The 19,512-nt window shown below is 41.9% G+C and overlaps 1 protein-coding gene across 2 annotated transcripts in view; it reads right to left on the bottom strand.

Moving 5' to 3' along the window:
- Window positions 1-358: 358 nt before the first annotated feature.
- Window positions 359-19,512, bottom strand: part of LOC124804668 (semaphorin-2A-like) — a 1,059,692-nt gene continuing 1,040,538 nt past the window's right edge. For both annotated transcript variants that reach the window (XM_047264910.1, XM_047264909.1), the window contains 2 exons: window positions 11,083-11,329; window positions 359-2,368 (listed from right to left, as the gene is read on the bottom strand). In XM_047264910.1, the coding sequence (XP_047120866.1) occupies window positions 2,291-2,368; window positions 11,083-11,329 (325 nt within the window). In that variant the 3' untranslated portion in view covers window positions 359-2,290. The remainder of the gene's footprint in view (window positions 2,369-11,082; window positions 11,330-19,512) is intronic.

Genomic DNA, 19,512 nt, shown 5'->3' on the forward strand with positions numbered 1-19,512 from the left:
AATTTCAAACTTCAAAACTCACACAGTTTCATATGCTTCAATTTTCACAAAAAGTCCTAGATTTGACAGCATTTAAAACTATTCACTACAGGATTTTACTTACCAAGAATTTCAGTGTAACTGGAGGCCTGAAATGTTTCGGATTGCAAATGCATTAAAGTTTTTGTACTCTGAAAATGTTAAGAGTCTGCTGTTACTATGACGGTCAACAAACTGTGAATGGACTTTAACACAGCTTTAGAAAGCAGTAGAATGCTTCCTGATTTATGCATGAGAATATTTGTTGTACCTACCTGAATAAAACTGGAAATGTTTGAGAATGGACACAGCTTACATTTTATTACATTTTCAAACTTTTTACAAATGAAGGTGAATTACTGGCACAATGTTGAAAAGAAAAGACAATTTTTGCATCATGCAACATGTGTAAATATCTCCACAGTTAGGACAATTCTTAGTAAGCTAGTAAACATAGTTCACAATTAACAAAGCAATTAATAATTTATCATTTTCCTGTAACAATCAACCACAAATAAAATAAAACCAAATTCGTGAGGCAACTCATGAAGACTGGTTCTATTGTTCTCACTTCATAATAAAGCAAAATAAATGGAAAATATGGACAAATTGTAGCTTATTTCAATTTCCGGAAGACAAATAGCTGATGTTTTATCCATAGAGCTTAAGAATATATTTAACAACAATATATCTTCATCTCTTATTGCTAATGACATATATATCCTGTTACTGCTGAGTTTTAAAATTTTGAGTATACTACATAACAGATATGCCTCATAGTAGTCAGAATTATGCATTACTTTCATTGCATAAAAGATAATTATTATTGTAGTTATTTGGGATTTTCTCTTAATATTTCACATGCACAGAGTGAAAACAGTTTGCAGGTCCTCCAATGACTTCTGAAGCCAAGATTATATCTGTAGCACCACTTTTTGTGGCTTATAATCCACTCAGTACGTTTCAAGAACCAGTCGGAGACAGACAGTAAACATTAATGCAGGTGACAGGTATTATCTTTTGCAGCATAATTCCAGCTTTTAAATTAGTTATGATGTAGAAAAATGCTGAACAGCAGGGAAGTTATTTGAGGTAAGCATTTAGCAGAATATTGTTTCTTACATTGTAAACCATGGATTCTCTGTCACATTCATACAAATTTTATACTTGTCTTAATCTACATTCACTGAAATATTTATTCCTCTTTCTTCCTTTTTAAAACAATGAAGGATGATAGAAAAATATCACAGATCCATTAAATATCTTTATGGGTGGGGGAGTTCATCAAATACATTCACAAATATTCAGGAACACCAAACAGACACAGTTCATTTTTAGCACTGCACCATTTATATACAAACAGTCATTCATTCAAATGTCAAACTTCGAAATAGTCTTTTGTGGGTAGCACTGTGGTTAAGTGGACACAGACCTCATCTAAGACTATAAAGAAGAACCAGTTTTCCCCAAAGAAATTCTAATAACTTTTCATTTCCTAAATGAAGTTCAAAAATTAAGCAAAAGCAATGTTAACATGGGAAGTTCAATCTATTTACCTGTGATCTGAACAAAACAATTTTTTTCAGTTTGACATTGTCAGATAGCAACATTAAAGGGACATATGTCATTTTTTTGCCACTGTAAGTCAGATATCTGCTTCTTGTCAGACAGCAACAGTAATTTATTACTCTTGCAACTGTTATGTCTACCGTGTGTTACATTCACAGCACAAATAAATTCTACTTTCTTCAACACAAACACTAGCTGTTATACAGTGGATGTTGTTAGCAGACATGCTGGAAAGGTAACATCCCACAAGACCTTCCTTTGGGGAACTTTTTACAGGGGCTAAGAGATAAGTAACGTTCATCAACGATAAATTTCTCGATGTCATGTTCCCCAACAAGACACATACTAAGAAACACTGTTATTGTCCCTACTCATAAATCATTTTCTAGAAAACCTAAATCAGTTTGTGTCCAGGTCCCAAGTGCTACCTACCACAGTAAGTTACCCATCAGTCAATGTACTGACATATCAGCAAACAAACATCATATGAGCGTACAATATTCACAGCTCAGAGCACTTGCAGCCGCTGGTCCATCTTGCCACCAACAGCCGTCAGTTTAGGAAGAGCTGCGAGTTCGCGTGAATACTGTGCACGGTCTCCGGGGCCATCGAACCACGCTTCTGAGGCAGCCAAGAATGAGGCGCTCGCTGAGCAGATGGGAGCCACGTTCTCCAGCCATGTGCCTCACTTAGCGTTGCCACGTTACCTTATCAGTGAACCGTGATAGATCTCGTTTGGATGTGCGTTTTGGTTGCTTTCATTCTGTCGCGCCAGGCATTGCTGCAAAACAAGTATTCTTATTACTCATATATCATACGGAACACAGGATTAGCGCTATGGATTATCTACAACAATATCATTTGTGAAGGTATCTGAACAGTGGTCTAATGTTTCATATGCTGATTCTCTGTAGGAACTATGATTGCTTGTGTCCCTTAAGGCGAGTTTCATCTTCGGTTATATTTTAAACCAACAGGTGGGTTGATGAGTGCTAAACTTCATTCACTGACATCTATTGTGCTAACCTAATAACGGTAGGCGTCATTAGTGGGAAGTTTAACAGAAAATTGATATCTTTTTCATTTGGCCAGATGCTTGTTTACCATATTTCTGCCTGTGGGATCAAATGTTCAAATGTGCGTGAAATCTTATGGGACTTAACTGCTAAGATCATCAGTTCCTAAGCTTACACACTATTTAACCTAAATTATCCTAAGGACAAACACACACACCCATGGCCGAGGGAGGACTCGAACCTCCGCCGGGATGGGGATCAATAACGCAACTTTGGTGCACTTTTGGATATCATATAGCCTAACAAGATACACATTATTACCAGACAGGTTGTACTGAAGGTGCAGTTAACTCCTCTTTATACGACCCGTTCATTTACAAACCAACGCTAAATTACGTTTTCATTGTTTGTCCATTCTTATCGTTCATATGAATGCCTGTGACGGGAAGTAAGAGAGGGCGAAAAGTGATGTAACGAAGAAGTGAGATTTCTCTTTTAGGAAGCTTACACTCTTTCTGACTGCTATCACCAAGATGCGGTTTAGTGATAGAAAATATTCTAATGATATTTTCAGTAATAAATTTTCTAACGTGGAAATATCAAAAGTCGCATAGCAAATAAATCAGTCTGCCATCAGTGCTGCACCAAAGAGAGCAGCAAATAACATCAATTAATTGAAGTCTCTTCTTCTGGAAGCCATACCTTCTGTCTTTTAACACTGAAGGAATTGCACAGCGAAGTGATAGCTTGACCTATTAGGTTCTTTGGTAATGTAAGCATTTTCATGAATGTATATAGTGACCAGCTGCATACGTAACCATCGCCTTCTCGAAGCACTATGTCGAAGCAGCCGAATGTGCCACCTACCTTCCAGTTCTATTCCTCACACAACGCAGTCGTAATTGAAAAACATCTTGGCAGAGAATAGGCATACCATCATCCAGCTCTCCTGAAAACCATTGCGGTTTCATTAAAAATTTTACAACTAATGCCATCTTGAATGCCTGTCAACTCGTTGAAAATATCGAAGGGACAGCACACTATCACACGCTGAATTCCTAGATATGGAGAAAGCCTTTGACTACATTGTGGTCTGGTTACTCTATCTCTGGCAGCATCACATCAGCTCCTCAACATGAGAAACAATCTGCACAGGGACATAAAAAAATTTGCATTAACTGACTGTAGCTAAATATCGAGCATGTTTCCAATGACAGCTGAAATTATCAAGGGACAGCGTAATTGATCATTTTTGGCGCTGACACCATCACACGAGAGCTGCAACAGAACACATCTCTATCTCTCTCAAGGCTGATATGTCATGGTCGTTACTGTCACAAGAGATAGTACACAGCAACTATTCGAGGAGTAGTATGAACACCTAAGTCAATTTGGGCGGTGATGGTATATCACAAAAAGTCTCTTTGGGAAAAAAGGCTACTTAAGAAACGTTCCGATAGAAACCTGTTCTGAGGGATATAGAAGCCTTAAAATACCTTATGTCCCATTTACAAAGCGTTGTCGCATCAGCTCACCATGCTGTTCTGTGACAAACAAACGACAATGTACATGTAGGATACGATATTCAAGATGAACGCTCACTCACTACCTCTGTGCTGAAGTGACTGGTAGCAACAGCAGTTCAAATTTAAAAACATGTCTATGTGCACGAGCCTTCACATCACTGCAGTGCTTGCCTAGTGACTGTGCCAACAGTGACAGTATCTGGCAGATGTCTGATACACATTCCACTGTAGAGATAAACGAGGAAAGGCGGCTTCGCCAGTAGGGACACGTGCTGAGAGTCACAATCCCACCCGAACAAAAACATGTAAAACACACTCAAATGGCAGGCGTGTATATAGACGACCTAAGAAGCTACAGAAACATACTGATAAGCCAAATCATTGTGAATATCCGCTTAGTAGCATGTTGGTCCACACAGAGCTCAGGCAGTTAGCGGTTCTTTGTGGCATTCATGCGATATGCCTACAGATATTTGACAACAGATATCTAAGCACAGGTCACGTAATTCCCGTAAAATTACGGGCCGGTGCATTGTGGGTACAGAGCTGGCACCTGATAGCGTCAGATGTGTTCGATCAGGCCCAGAGCAAGCAAATCTGATGTCAACGCCTCGATATGGGTTCACCGTCTTGCTTCTGAAACAAGTGTAGCTCTATTCTGGGCGTGTGACAAGGACAGTTATCCTGATAGAACATGCGATCGCAGCATGGAAGACATCAAGCATGAAGGGATGACGTGGTCCGCAATAATGCTCACGTGGTACAAAGATGTCATGGTTTTTTACACTACTGGCCATCAAAATAGCTACACCACGAAGATGACGTTCTACAGACGCGAAATATAACCGACAGGAAGAAGATGCTGTGACATGTAAATGATTAACTTTTCAGAGCATTCACACAAGGTTGGCGGCGGTGGCGACACCTACAACGTGCTGACATGCGGAAAGTTTCCAATCGATTTCTCATACACCAACAGCAGTTGACCGGTGTTGCCTGGTGAAGCGTTGTTGTGATGCCTCGTGTAAGGAGGAGAAATGCGAACCATCACGTTTCCGACTCTGATAAAGGTCGGATTGTAGCCTATCGCGATTGCGGTTTATCGTATCGCAACATTGCTGCTCGCGTTGGTCCAGATCCAATTACTGATAGCACAATATGGAATCGGTGGGTTCAGGAGGGTAATACGGAACGCCGTGCTGGATCCAAACGGCCTCGTATCACTAGCATTCGAGATGACAGGCGTCTCATCCGCACGGCTGTAACGGATCGTGCAGATACGTCTCGATCCCTGAGTCAACAGATGGGGACGTTTGCAAGACAACAACAATCTGCACGAACAGTTCGACGACGTTTGCAGCAGCTAGGACTATCAGCTCGGAGACCATGGTTGCGGTTACCCTTGTCGCTGTATCACAGACAGGAGCGCCTGCGATGATGTACTCAACGACGAACCTGGGTGAACGAATGGCAAAACGTCATTTTTTCGGATGAATCCAGGTTCTGTTTACAGCATCATGATGGTCACATCCGTGTTTGGCGACCTCGCGCTGAACTCACATTGGAGGCGTGTATTCGTTATCTCCATACTGGCATATCACCCGGCGTAATGGTATGGGGTGCCATTGGTTACACGTCTCGGTCACCTATTGTTCGCATTGACGGCACTTGCAACAGTGGACGTTACATTTCAGATGTATTACGACCCGTGACTCTACCCTTCATTCGATCCCTGCGAAAACCTACATTTCAGCAGGATAATGCACGACCGCATGTTGCAGGTCCTGTACAGGCCTTTCTGGATACAGAAAATGTTCGACTGCTGCCCTGGCCAGCACATTCTCCAGATATTTTACCAATTGAAAACATCTGGTCAATGGTGGCCGAGCAACTGGCTCGTCACAATACGCCAGTCACTACTCTTGATGAACTGTGGTATCATGTTGAAGCTGCATGGGCAGCTGTACCTGTACACGCCATCCAAAATCTGTTTGACTCAATGCCCAGGCCCATCAAGGCCGTTATTACGGCCAGAGGTGGTTGTTCTGGGTACTGATTTCTCAGGATCTAATGCACCCAAATTGCGTGAAAATGCAATCACATGTCAGTTCTAGTATAATATATTTGTCCAATGAATACCCGTTTCATCTGCATTTCTTCTTGGTGTAGCAATTTTAATGGCCAGTAGTGTAGATACTACCAGATGTCCCATGGAAAAATTAGATTCTTCCCAGTAGAATAACAGCCGAAACTGGCCAGTGTGCATGGCACGGTGCATTTTTGGAGCAGCCGCTAACCTCAATGATGTTGTATCTGGACGTGAAATCTAGCTGGTACAGGAAGAAATAGGATTCATTCTACCAGGTGCCCACGTTTCTATTGATTCACCCTCCAGTCTTGATAATCCCGTGGGAAAAGTTACGGGTCGTCTGCTGAGAAACCAGCAATGAGCGCTGGACGCTTCAAACACTACCCGTAGGCGCTGATGAGAGTACCACGCGAACAGCTGACCATCTCCGTAGTTTACAAGTTCCTTGTCCCCGAGCGCCGCACCATAACAATCTGCCCTTTGCCAAAGCCGCTTATGTCAGTGGATTTCTTCATTTGCCACCCGTATCGTCGCCATAATTATCCTATAATTTTCTCTGCTCTGCTCATCAACTTTCCTTAGTGTGTCACGCGCCCGCAGTGTCGGCAGGTTGCATTCATCATTGCGGTGGGCAGTCTTCATAGCGTTCTGAGTAACCAGTGCAAGTTGTCAACAGCAAGACGAGCTATAACCTCCGCCTAGAGGACGTAACAGATCGGGAAAAATGGTGTTTAAATATCTGTTGAAACGAATCCTCCGCAGATGGGAATGTTTTAGAACGGAGAATTCGAGATAGTTAAGTGACAGCGAAAATGATTCCGTTGTAGAATAATGTTTTGAAGCAAATCGTACAGCCAGGACCATGCGCATGGACTACGAACACGAGTGTATTAGCGAAAATACAAGGCGGAGTACTCATTGGACTCATGTAAATGTTGTTTATACACAACAATATTAAATTCGGCTAGGTAAACATCAATCTGAAGTTTGATATGACAGCAACAGTACTTTGGTGTCCAGCGCCCTTACAGATATAGTGAAGTAGCCTTGCTCCAACCTATGAGTCTTCGAGACAAAGAACGTCTACAATGGAATTACTTCTAAATCACCATTCCTTCATAAGTGGAATTCACATTTAAAGGTACACAGGAATAGTGAAGTGTTGAGTTACTTCTGTTATAGGAACAACTAATTTCTTTCACACATTTGAAAAAAAAAATGTGCCAGAGACGTTGCAAACTATGGTAAATCTGTAAATGTAAAATGCTGGCTGGTGCCGTCGGAGGTTCAAGTCCTCCCTCGGGCATGGGTGTGTGTGTTTGTCCTTAGGATAATTTAGTTTAAGTAGTGTGTAAGCTTAGGAACTGATGACCTTAGCAGTTAGATCCCATAAGATTTCACACACATTTGAACATTTTGTAAAATGAGACAAACTTCCTATTACGATCCATTAATTTCCTGCAATACCCCATTTGACTTTTAGAGGGGCGACCGTAATTTGTGTCTGTTCTTTTCTTTTTTTTTCTTTTTTTTTTTTTTTTTTACTGTCTCATTTTAGCAGACAGAAGTTAGATTTTGACTGCTTCTCTGACTGTTCAGATATATAAGAGGCACTGAAACTAAAACGGAGCAGATGGGAAAAAAGTACGTCACCCGTTTCTTATTTTAAAACTATTACACTTGTATCGCGGCGTGAGACAAGACGGTCAACGTTTACTTGGAAAACGTTTGCGGTTGCCCAGTGAACGGTGACTGAACGCACGAGTGCACCTATTCCTCCGAAGCAAAACGAAGATCACGAGTGTCTTTCTTCGAGGCTTCGAAAATATGAGAATCACGTGGGGAGAGATTAGAACTATGAGGACGCCGGCTCACACAGTGTCAAGTTTGTTTCGGTTACGCTGCAAAAGTTTCGCTGTGAAACTTTCAAACATCGTTCACACAGTTCCAATCTCTCCCACTGCTTTTACCATATTTTTGGAGCCCTGAAGAAATTCATTCGTGGGCATCGATATGCTTCGGATGATGGGGTGCATACCTCTGTACAGTCAGGGTCCTGTAAGCAACCACAAATGTTTTCCATGAAGTGATTGACCTTCTGGTCTCACTGTGAGATAAATGTATTGACAGTTATACCGATTACTTTTGAAACAATAGAGTTGTTTGAAATGTATGATGAGACAAAAGCAATTATTCAGATAGTGAAGGGAGACGAAAATTTAATAGTCATGGGTGACTGGAACTTGACAGCACGAAAAGAAAGAGAAGGAAACGTAGTAGGTGAATATGGAATGGGAGTAAGGAATGAAAGAGGAACCCGCCTGGTAGAATTTTGCACAGAGCATAACTTAATCATAGCTAACGCTTGGTTCAAGAATCATGAAAGAAGGTTGTATACATGGAAGAAGCCTGGAGATACTGGAAGGTATCAGTTAGATTATATAATGGTAAGACAGAGATTCAGGAACCAGGTTTTAAATTGTAAGACATTTCCAGGGGTAGATGTGGACTCTGACCACAATCTGTTGGTTATGAACTGTAGATTAAAACTGAAGAAACTGCAAAAAGGTGGAAAATTGAGGAGATGGGACCTGGATAAACTGAAAGAACCAGAGGTTGTAGAGAGCTTCAGGGAGAGCATTAGGGAACGATTAACAAGAATGGGGGAAAGAAATACAATAGAAGAAGAATGGGTAGTTTTGGGAAACGAAATAGAGAAGGTAGCAGAGGATCAAGTAGGTAAAAAGACGAGGGCTAATAGAAATCCTTGGGTAACGGAAGAGACATTGAATTTAATTGATGAAAGGAGAAAATACAAAAATGCAGTAAATGAAGCAGGCAAAAAGGAATAAAAAACGTCTCAAAAATGAGGTCGACAGGAAGTGCAAAATGGCTAAGCAGACATGGCTAGAGGACAAATGTAAGGATGTAGAGGCGCATATCACTAGGGGTAAGATAGATATTGCCTACAGGAAAATTAAAGAGACCTTTGGAGAAAAGAGAAGGACCTGTATGAATATCAAGAGCTCAGATGGAAACCCAGTTCTAAGCAAAGAAGGGAAAGCAGGAAGGTGGAAGTAGTACATAGAGGGTCTATACAAGGGCGATGTTCTTGAGGACAATGTTATAGAAATGGAAGAGAATGTAGATGAAGATGAAATAGGAGATATGATACTGTGTGAAGAGTTTGACAGAGCACTGAAAGACCTGAGTCGAAACAAGGCCCCGGGAGTAGACAACATTCCATTAGAACTACTGACAACCTTGGGAGAGCCAGCTCTGATGAAACTCTACCATCTGCTGAGTAAGATGTATGAGACGGTGAAATACCCTCACACTTCAAGAAGAATATAATAATTCCAATCCCAAAGAAAGCAGGTGCTGACAGATGTGAAAATTACCGGTCAGTTTAATAAGCCACGGCTGCAAATTACTAACACGAATTCTTTGGAGACGAAAGGAAAAACTGGTAGAAGGCGACCTCGGGGAAGATCAGTTTGGATTCCGTAGAAGTGTTGGAACACGTGAGGCAATACTGACCCTACAACTTACCTTAGAAAATAGATGAAGGAAAGGCAAACCTATGTTTCTAGCATATGTAGACTTAGAGAAAGCTTTTGATATTGTTGAGTGAAATACTCTCTTTCAAACTCTGAAGGTGGCAGGGGTAAAATACAGGGAGCGAAAGGCTATTTACTATTTGTACAGAAACCATATGGCAGTTATAAAAGTCGAGAGGCATGAAAGGCAAGCAGTGGTTGGAAAGGGAGTGAGACAGGATTGTAGCCTGTCCCCGATGTTATTCAATCAGTATATTTATCAAGCAGTAAAGGAAACAAAAGAAAAATTCGGAGTAGGTATTAAAATCCATGGAGAAGAAATAAAAACTTTGAGGTTCACCGAGACATTGTAATTCAGTCAGAGACAGCAAAGGACCTGGAAGAGCAGTTGAACGGAGTGGGCAATGTCTTGAAAGGAGGGTATAAGACGAACATCAACAAAAGCAAAACGAGGAAAATGGAATGTAGTCGTATTAAGTCGGGTGATGCTGAGGGAATTAGATTAGGAAATGAAACACTGAAAGTAGTAAAGGAGTTTTGTTATTTGAGGAGCAAAATAACTGATGATGGTCGAAGTAGAAAGGATATAAAATGTAGACTGGCAATGGCAAGGAAAGCGTTTCTGAAGAAGAGAAATTTGTTAACATCGAGTATAAATTTAAATGTCAGGAAGTCGTTTCTGAAAGTAATTGTATGGAGTGTAGCCATGTATGGAAGTGAAACATGGACGGTAACTAGTTTGGAGAAGAAGAGAATAGAAGCTTTCGAAATGTGGTGCTACAGAAGAATGCTGAAGATTAGATGGGTAGATCACATAACTAATGAGGAGGTATTGAATAGAATTGGGGAGAAGAGAAGTTTGTGGCACAACTTGACTAGAGGAAGGGATCGATTGGAAGGACATGTTCTGAGGCATTAAGGGCTCACCAATTTAGTACTGGAGGGCAGCGTGGAGGGTAAAAATCGTTGAGGGAGACCAAGAGAGGAATACAGTAAACAGATTCAGAAGGATGTAGGTTGCAGTAGGTACTGGGAGATGAAGAAGCTTGCATAGGATAGAGTAGCATGGAGAGCTGCATCATACCAGTCTCTGGACTGAAGACCTCGACAACAACAGATTCACTTACTTTTTTTTCATCTGTTTCGTTTTCATTTGAGCGTCCCATATATCTGTGTTCTCTTCGGTGATCTGATTAGCTTTATACTAATTTGTAACACCTAGATCACAGTCAATTTTAACGCTTATGCCGTTGTTAACACAGCACAGTCTGACCCTTATCGACGAAGATACAGTAAATACTCACCGCCTGCTTGCGCTCCCAGGACTTCATGGCGGTCTTGTACTTCTCGAACTCGTGGCACCAGTCGGAGTAGATCTTCTGGTAGTCGTGCGACTTTCCGGGCGGCGAGCAGCGGTGGGTGTCGACGGTGACGTTGTAGGAGCAGAGCAGCGCCCCGCCCAGCCAGCAGTCGTAGCGGCCCGCGTCCGCCTCCGTCACCGCGATGATCACCAGGCCGTGCTCCGACGTCTCGATGTACTTCTCGGGCTTACTGTACAGCAAGAACACGACAGTTACACGGGGGCAATTACTGGTGTTCCCTCCAACTCTCCCTCTAAAAATGGAGGAAGGCTCACTGGTGGAGAATGTCTCATCGAAGTCAGGACTTACAAGCAGATTTTCAACAATCGGAGCTAATTATGAGAAACGATTCCTGGGAGAATAAACAACACATGAAATTTAATGAACACGTATTAAGAAATTCATGATTTCCATAATAAATAACACTTTATCCGTACAATGTAGGCTCCAGTTCGTTACACGCTATAGACTCTTGGCGTAGTGAGGGGTGGGTCACTATCATATAGCCACCGCACGACCTTTCGTGTTCCTACACACTTCTTCCAAAAAGAGGAGGCATCTTGGACTGATCATCTCTCCAGAGGTGGGGAAGTACTGTGACTCCGGAGCCCGCATCTCGTGGTGGTGCGGTAGCGTTCTCGCTTCCCACGCCCGGGTTTCCGGGTTCGATTCCCGGCGGGGTCAGGGATTTTCTCTGCCTCGTGATGGCTGGGTGTTGTGTGCTGTCCTTAGGTTAGTCAGGTTTAAGTAGTTCTAAGTTCTAGGGGACTTATGACCACAGCAGTTGAGTCCCATAGTGCTCAGAGCCATTTGAACCATTTTTGTGACTCCTGAAAGTAACGAACTCAAATGCATACCGCTGCCGTCATGGAGAACAGCACAGCCCTTTGTCAGTGAACGGAAAGGTCTCAACCACTGGGTGCTACATAACGTAAAAGGAACTACAAGGTAACCATGTATTTCCATACATAAGTTCATTAGACTTTATTTCATCTGTCTGCTGTGAGGGATCGGCTTCCACAGTTTGTTTCTAATGTCCAGAATCTCTGTGACACCTGTTGTAAAATGGGTATTGGTACTTTCACTGCTTTATGCACTGCCCGACAAAAGTGGGGCCAGCAGAAGACATTGTCATATGTCAGTCTAACTTAGTACACGTACACATCACAGGCAAGCATGTGAATGATTACGGTTACAATGATCTGTGACAGGTAGAACGACCATGAGAGTGACTACTGTTGTTCGCGTTTAGTGTTGTTACCAGGCCTGTTAACGTGTACGTGGGGGTTGTACAGCTTCGTATGTTGAGTGATCACTATGAATGAAACCGAGATGCTGCGTATTCGTGTAAGTGTTATCAGCATCTGACTCAGTTTGAAAGTGGCGTCATTGTGGGTTTCCATTTCGTTTCCATTTCGCAGGCTGGTCGAATCGTGGAATAGAAAATAAACAATTTTTTCAGCCTTCAGTTGCAAGGTAATTTTTACTCGTTTACCTAGGTTTCGATTGCAGTAATGGAATCTTCTTAAGAACCTGCTCGCGACGCCTAGTTTCCGTGCCGCTCACATGTGGTCCTTATTTCTGGCCGGCGTAGCTCCGTCTACGTTCGCCTTAATGGTTTTAATCTTGACAGACATAATCTTATGATTATGCGTCTTTATTGTTTTAATTTTTAGTCTGTGACATGGCCAGTGTTTGGCTCTCAAAATAATTTAATTTTTTGTAAGTATCACGATTTCTTTCATTATTCAATCATTAGACTGATGATGCATTTCAGTGAGTAATATATGTCCGTATGTGGTTTAATTTATAGGTTCTGAAGAAGATTCCATTACTGGAATCGAAACCTAGGTAAACGAGTAAAAATTATTTTGCAACTGAAGGCTGACAAAATTGTTTATTTTCTATACATATACGGTTGCTGACGCGCCGCATTATGTTAAAGATACGTAGAATCGTGGAATATCCAATTTATGGTGGATTCGGATATGACAGCGGTCCGATGTCGGACAGCATGGGAACGGGAGGAGAGATTTATTGGTCGTGAAGGTGCTGGTCGCCCAGGTGTGCCCGCACGGTGGAGCATCGTCGAACTGCGCACCAAGCACACCGAACGCCTTCACACCTGCGACTGCCAAACGAAATGGTTCTGAGCACTATGGGACTTAACTTCTAAGGTCATCAGTCCCCTAGAACTTAGAACTACTTAAACCTAACTAACCTAAGGACATCACACACATCCATGCCCGAGGCAGGATTCGAACCTGCGAACGTAGCGGTCGCGTGGTTCCAGACTGTAGTGCCTTTAACCGCTTGGCCACCACGGCCGGCTACTGCCAAACGAGATGAAGTAACGGGACCCCTGCGTCATCCTTCGTCATTACGCACCATTGATCGAAAACTAACAGGAGTTGGATTGGACAAATGTAGTCCATCGCGCAGGCTGTCGTTAGCACCACAACACAAATGGAATGCTCAAAAAATTTTCAAATGTGTGTGAAATCTTATGCGACTTAACTGCTAAGGTCTCAGTCCCTAAGCTTACACACTACTCAACCTAAGTTATCCTAAGGACAAACACACCCACCCATGCCCGAGGGACGAGTCGAACCTCCGCCGGGACCAGCCGCACAGTCCACGACTGCAGCGCCTAAGACCGCTCGGCTAATCCCGCGCTCAAATGGAATTCTGCCATGACCAGGATGCATGGACTGCCGATGAATTATTCTGCATTGTGTTGAACTGAATCGCGGTTCTGCATTACCCTGAATAACCATCGTCGCCGAGTGTCACAGCGACCCGAGGAGAGTTTCAATTCTTCCAGTGTTTTGAAGACGCACAGCGGTGTTACCCTAATGTCATGGTATACGGCTACGACTCTAGGTCACGGCTGATACCGACACAGCCGTACGTCACATCCCGGTTCCTGACGTGTTAGCTCTCTTGTGATATTATCATGGTGCCATTTTTTAACAGAATAACGCTCATCCACAAATAGCAAGCGTCTCTATGAACAGTGTGCGTGATGTTGACGTATTCCAATGGCTTGCAAGATCCTCACGTTCGTTCCCGATGCAACACTCCTGGGAACATCTCGGGCGTCAACTCCGCCCGAGTATCAGCATGCAGGATATCAAGGACCAGCTACAACTGTTGTTGGCCAACTCGCTTCAGGAGAGGGTACATTCGCTTTATGACACGCTCTATAATCAAATCAGTGCATGCATCCACGTACTTCCTACTGGCAAGAGGGCTCATACAATATTTCATGGATAACCAACCCTGGAAATTATTAAATAGGTTTTTGCGAGACATAAGTCGTCTTTGTAAATTTGACTCGACTTTTTAATCACTCCGATAACAGCACATACCTTCTCAAGCCATGGTATTTCATTCCGTTCCCTCCTCCCAATCGGCGTACTTCAGTATTTTTGTTAAGCGGTGTATTGCATTGCCTTTAGCGCTATTCGTGGATATGATGTCGAGGGTATGACAGCTTGTATCGACTTGTGATAGTAACAATGAAGAACAACCTGTTGTCTCACGGTCAGTATTGAGGAGAGCAGAAGAACATTAACAGGTCTGTTTTCGCTTCAATATTCTTCAACTGACACGCCAGTGACGTTCCTCACTGCATTTTCGATAAAGTTTCCTAGGCAGCTGCTCAAACTAACTCACTAGAGGTAAGTGAACTATCCTGTAAAATGGTCTAGGAAACTTAGTTTTCATTAGAGCAAGTAAAGATTGTGACCAAATCTATCTAAGACAGTAGATTCCTCTTGAGCATTATAACAGCATGGCAACTGTTAAATGGGAACTTTTCTCGGTAAAAAGTGAATTTTAAGATAATTTTCAATTGTTCTCTAACCTTCGAAAAGCAACAAGCTGCGCGAGTTGATCTGTATTCTAATTTTGTTGTTAGCCACGCATAAGTAAAATAAACAATTACACGATATTTCCCACGACGACATACGACAGGAGTGTTGACGCCACGATCACCTCAGATACGACACAATTTCTGGTGGCATGACGTCAGAGTGTAGTAGGTCGACCAGTAGCAGAACAGTCATACTATTTGTAAGATATTACAAGCAGTCATTTGCCCCAGAAGAAGGACGAGTTTATTGTCGATAGCTCGCGTTTTTACTGTAAGTTGGTGACGCAAGGAAACCGAGAAAAATTTTCACAATAAACTCCTTAAATGCCAGTGCATGAAGTCTGTATTTACGATCCAAATACGATAAGTTCAAAGCTGAAAAACATTGATATAATATTTCACGAATATCCATCTCTGGAAATTATTAAATAGGTTTTTCGGAGAATCACTCATTTTATTTCGTGTCTGCCATGGCTTCATTTGCTGAATTACTGTCACACTCTCTTAATATACAAACTGGCTGTATACCACTGTCTATGCACTTCTTCGCATAGGACCGGCGTCCCCCTTAAATGGAGACCACAGACTCAAGCAGTACCGTGCAAACGGTGTTTTTGCTGTTTATTACCAATCAATCGAAACATTTAACTTGGCTTACTCACAGTTTCTGACGGTCCCAATTTATATTGCCATTCTTTGTTAGTCAGATGTACAGGGCAATTCAAAATGAATGAACCGACTATCAACGGCTAAGGTAATGCATAGCGATATATATATCACAATGAAAACTCTCCCTCCATACACAAAAAGGCGAATATGTCCTGAGCAGAGTCAGGGATGTAAGATTAGTGATCTAGCAATTCGACTTATCTGGTAGATTCAAAGATACTTAAATCAAAATATCTTGACGTCAAGGCCACATCCCTGTGGAAGGCTTTTTGTTTTTCTTTTCATTTTTTATTTTTATTACTTTTTTGTTTATATTTTGTAATTCTTAATTTGGTTTAGTTTTCAATTTTTAATTCTTTTTTTGTTTTATAGTTACACACATTTTATTCTTATACACATGAGACTATAACTGTCTTTTACATATATTCCCATTAAAATAAACAGTGGGTGTCAGGTCCGGAGACATATGTGTTTCAAAGGCGCAATACAGCGTCGACATGTCCAGTACGGCCTATCCAACAGTTGGGATGAAGTTGATTTAAAAGTCTACGGACCTCCCGTACGATAATGTGGTTAAGGTTCCATCTTGCTGAAAGATGTAATCCATGGAATTCGTTCAAATGGTTCAAATGGCTCTGAGCACTATGCGACTTAACTTCTGAGGTCATCAGTCGCCTAGAACTTAGAACTACTTAAACCTAACTAACCTAAGGACATCACACACATCCATGCCCGAGGCAGGATTCGAACCTGCGACCGTAGCGGTCGCTCGGCTCCAGACTGTAGCGCCTAGAACCGCACGGCCACTCCGGCCGGCCATGGAATTCGTACCACGCTGTGGCAACATCCCTTTTCTCAAGCATGACCAGGTTTGCCGAAACACTTAGCTCGATGAAGAAAAATGAACGGTACAATTTTTGGGCTGACATGGCATAAAACACGTTAAATTTCGGTGAGTCACGCCGCTGTTTAATTGCACCCGACTTTCGGCGAGTCACGGTGCCGTTCAATTACACATCAAGGTTTTTCTGTTCCCCACATTCCAATGCTGTGGCAGTCAACATTGCCACATACGTGGTAGTTTGCCTCATCGCTAAAAATGAGCCTTGCAGCAAACGTATATTCCTCCATGACTTCCAGCATTGCCGTAGCGTAATCCGTATGTTCGACGTAGTCTTCCTGTTACATTTCCAGAAGAATTTGAATTACGTGCGGTTTCATATTCAGCTTTGTTTTGAGAACAAGCCAAACCGTTATCTGTGATATTTGTAGCTCCCTAATAGCATTGTACGTCGAGTTTCTAGAATGAGATACAAACGAAAAACGAAGTCCTACGTTTTGTGCTGATACACGTGGCCAATCGGTACTTTTTCTTGTGCACAAAGTTCCTGTTTGTTCAAACCGTCGAATGTTGTTGGCATTTTAGGACGTTTCATGGTATCGCTAACGATAACTTCTCTGCTCTGTGACGATGGAACGATAAGTGTAAAATTCGAACGCGTAGAATGCTTTCTGTACGATACTTGCCATATTGACCTATGACTTGGAGCTTTTCACTTATGCGTTACCGCACAAGCTTCGCCTTCTGATTCACTGCGATTGAACAACGATCGAAATTCTTGTGATTCTTATCGGCTTATTGCTATGTATGAAGTAGTTGTAGCCGTTTATGATCACTATGTTCATTTTGAATTGTCCTGTATTTATATGATACGGCGTCAATGATTCATCTGTATAGTCTAACCAAATGTCGTTCTGTTTTTTTCTTTATTGATGCGCTGATGCGTATAACGTATCATTTCTCCACAATGCGATCTCTGCCCAGACTGACAATTTGTTAAGACCTAATTAAGTCATATAATACAATATTTATCTGCAACGAATTACGGTTTAGTGAGGATCTACCCGTATAGTGCCAACAACAGAGCCTGCATCTTATTTCCATGGAATATGTTTGAAAACACGTGGGAGGCAAAACGTTTAGGACAAAATACTGCTTCCTGCGAATCAAAAAGTTCGCAATCAATTTTCTAACCTGTCTGAATACGCCAGTGAGAATAGTTTAGCAGACGTCGGTGTTGCACTCAAATGGAAACGTATTAAAAAATATAGAACTGCCCGAGTTCTCATGTCACCCTGTATCAGAACCTTTCTGAATACTGTTTGATATTACAATACAACGGGGACTTTTACAGCTGGTGTATGCTTCAGTTAAAACTTCCAAGCTGAGAGGCTGTGGTCGACGTATAATGCTATTCACTAACAGGTCAACCCCATCTGGGAGTAACGTCTCCAGAGATAAATAAGCAGGTGCACTAAGTCTTCATTTATTAAATGCCTCAGGGGAGAAGAATCGTCAACATAGCTTCGGCGACAGAATGGGATGCACAAGAAGAAAACTTGGCAACTGTATCCCCTCAAGCTTCCGAAGATGTTCCCCGAAAACGGCTACGAAAATTCAGTGAATAATTTGATACATACATCGACCAACGGCCTCTCAGGCCCGAATTTTTAACTGAAATGAAAAAGACAACGGATAATTTAAAGCAGGATGGGCGGGGGCAAATTTTCAATCTAATTTTGAAGAATACGTGAGGGAAAGAAATTGTGGAATTTAAAGTCCTGTTGTCGTTGATATCATTAAATGTCGAGCGCTAGCTCCCGTTGGGAAAGAATGAAGAGGGAATTCGGCTACATGCCTTTCAAATGAGCCGTCTCGGAGCTTACTCTGCCGATGTCCCTGGTCTCTGTAGATTATTACGAAAACCTTCAACGTTAATGTTAGCCTAGTCCGGTTTTTATTGAAGAGGGTACGTCACCGTCAGATTCCAAAATGTGAAAAGTTAGAGCCTAGTGATTTATGAGAGGCCTACACTTTGACATGAAACCCGTACATCGGTGCAAAATCGTACGTCTCAAATCAATTTTTAAATGTTTACTTGTGGTAAAAGCTTTCTTAAGAACTAGACAAGTACTCGGGCTATTTGGGGTGGCACCTCGCACCTTTAGATCGCTAATCTAGCGGTGAACAATGTCAGCCAATATGTAAAAGCCACGAAGTACATTTATAGCTGTAACGTCATCCTAAATGTAAATATTTTTCCATAAATTTGATAAATCAATTTCCGCAAACCAACAAACGTTAAAACGAATGCCGCTGGGATAATTGTTTATTCAAATATGCGATGAATCCATAACAAGCGGAATAAATTTCAGTTACCTTCACACGTTGCAACAGACTCGAAAGCATATTAAAGGGTACGAAAACATCTCTCGAATGAAACCGCCTGCAGTTTACACTTGTAATTTCAAATTATGGTAATAAGTGGACGTTTTTAGGGAATCAGAGAACAGCTCCAAAGGGAAGGAAATATCAACTACAGTTTGAACTTCTATTCTAATTTGTAAGTTGTGGACTGCAATCAGCATTTGCAAACAGTGAATGCGACTGAACTTCGACTTTATGATCTTCTAGTAACATACGAATATTTATGTCGTATCCGAACTCGAATCTGGATATCTCGCTTTAAGCAAGCGGTCGCCATAACCGCTCTGGCTACCCGTACACGACTGAGGCCTCGACCCAAACTTGCGTATGTCCTAGTGTCTACGTTCCAAAGTGCAATCATACAGATTCTATCATGATTGAACAGGGAGAGATATTGTTATTGTTCGTGAGATTGCTTGGTCTGACATGAAATACAGTAGTGCCGAGCCCGTATTTTACAGTGTCTGTCTAGTTCGATAAGTTCCTTCGAACATGCATCATGTTCATAAGATAAGAAGTAAAAAGTATCCAAAAGAAACAGACATAAGATGAGGATTTT

Source organism: Schistocerca piceifrons, chromosome 7, assembly GCF_021461385.2.
Source record: "Schistocerca piceifrons isolate TAMUIC-IGC-003096 chromosome 7, iqSchPice1.1, whole genome shotgun sequence".
NCBI classification, from domain to species: domain Eukaryota; kingdom Metazoa; phylum Arthropoda; class Insecta; order Orthoptera; family Acrididae; genus Schistocerca; species Schistocerca piceifrons.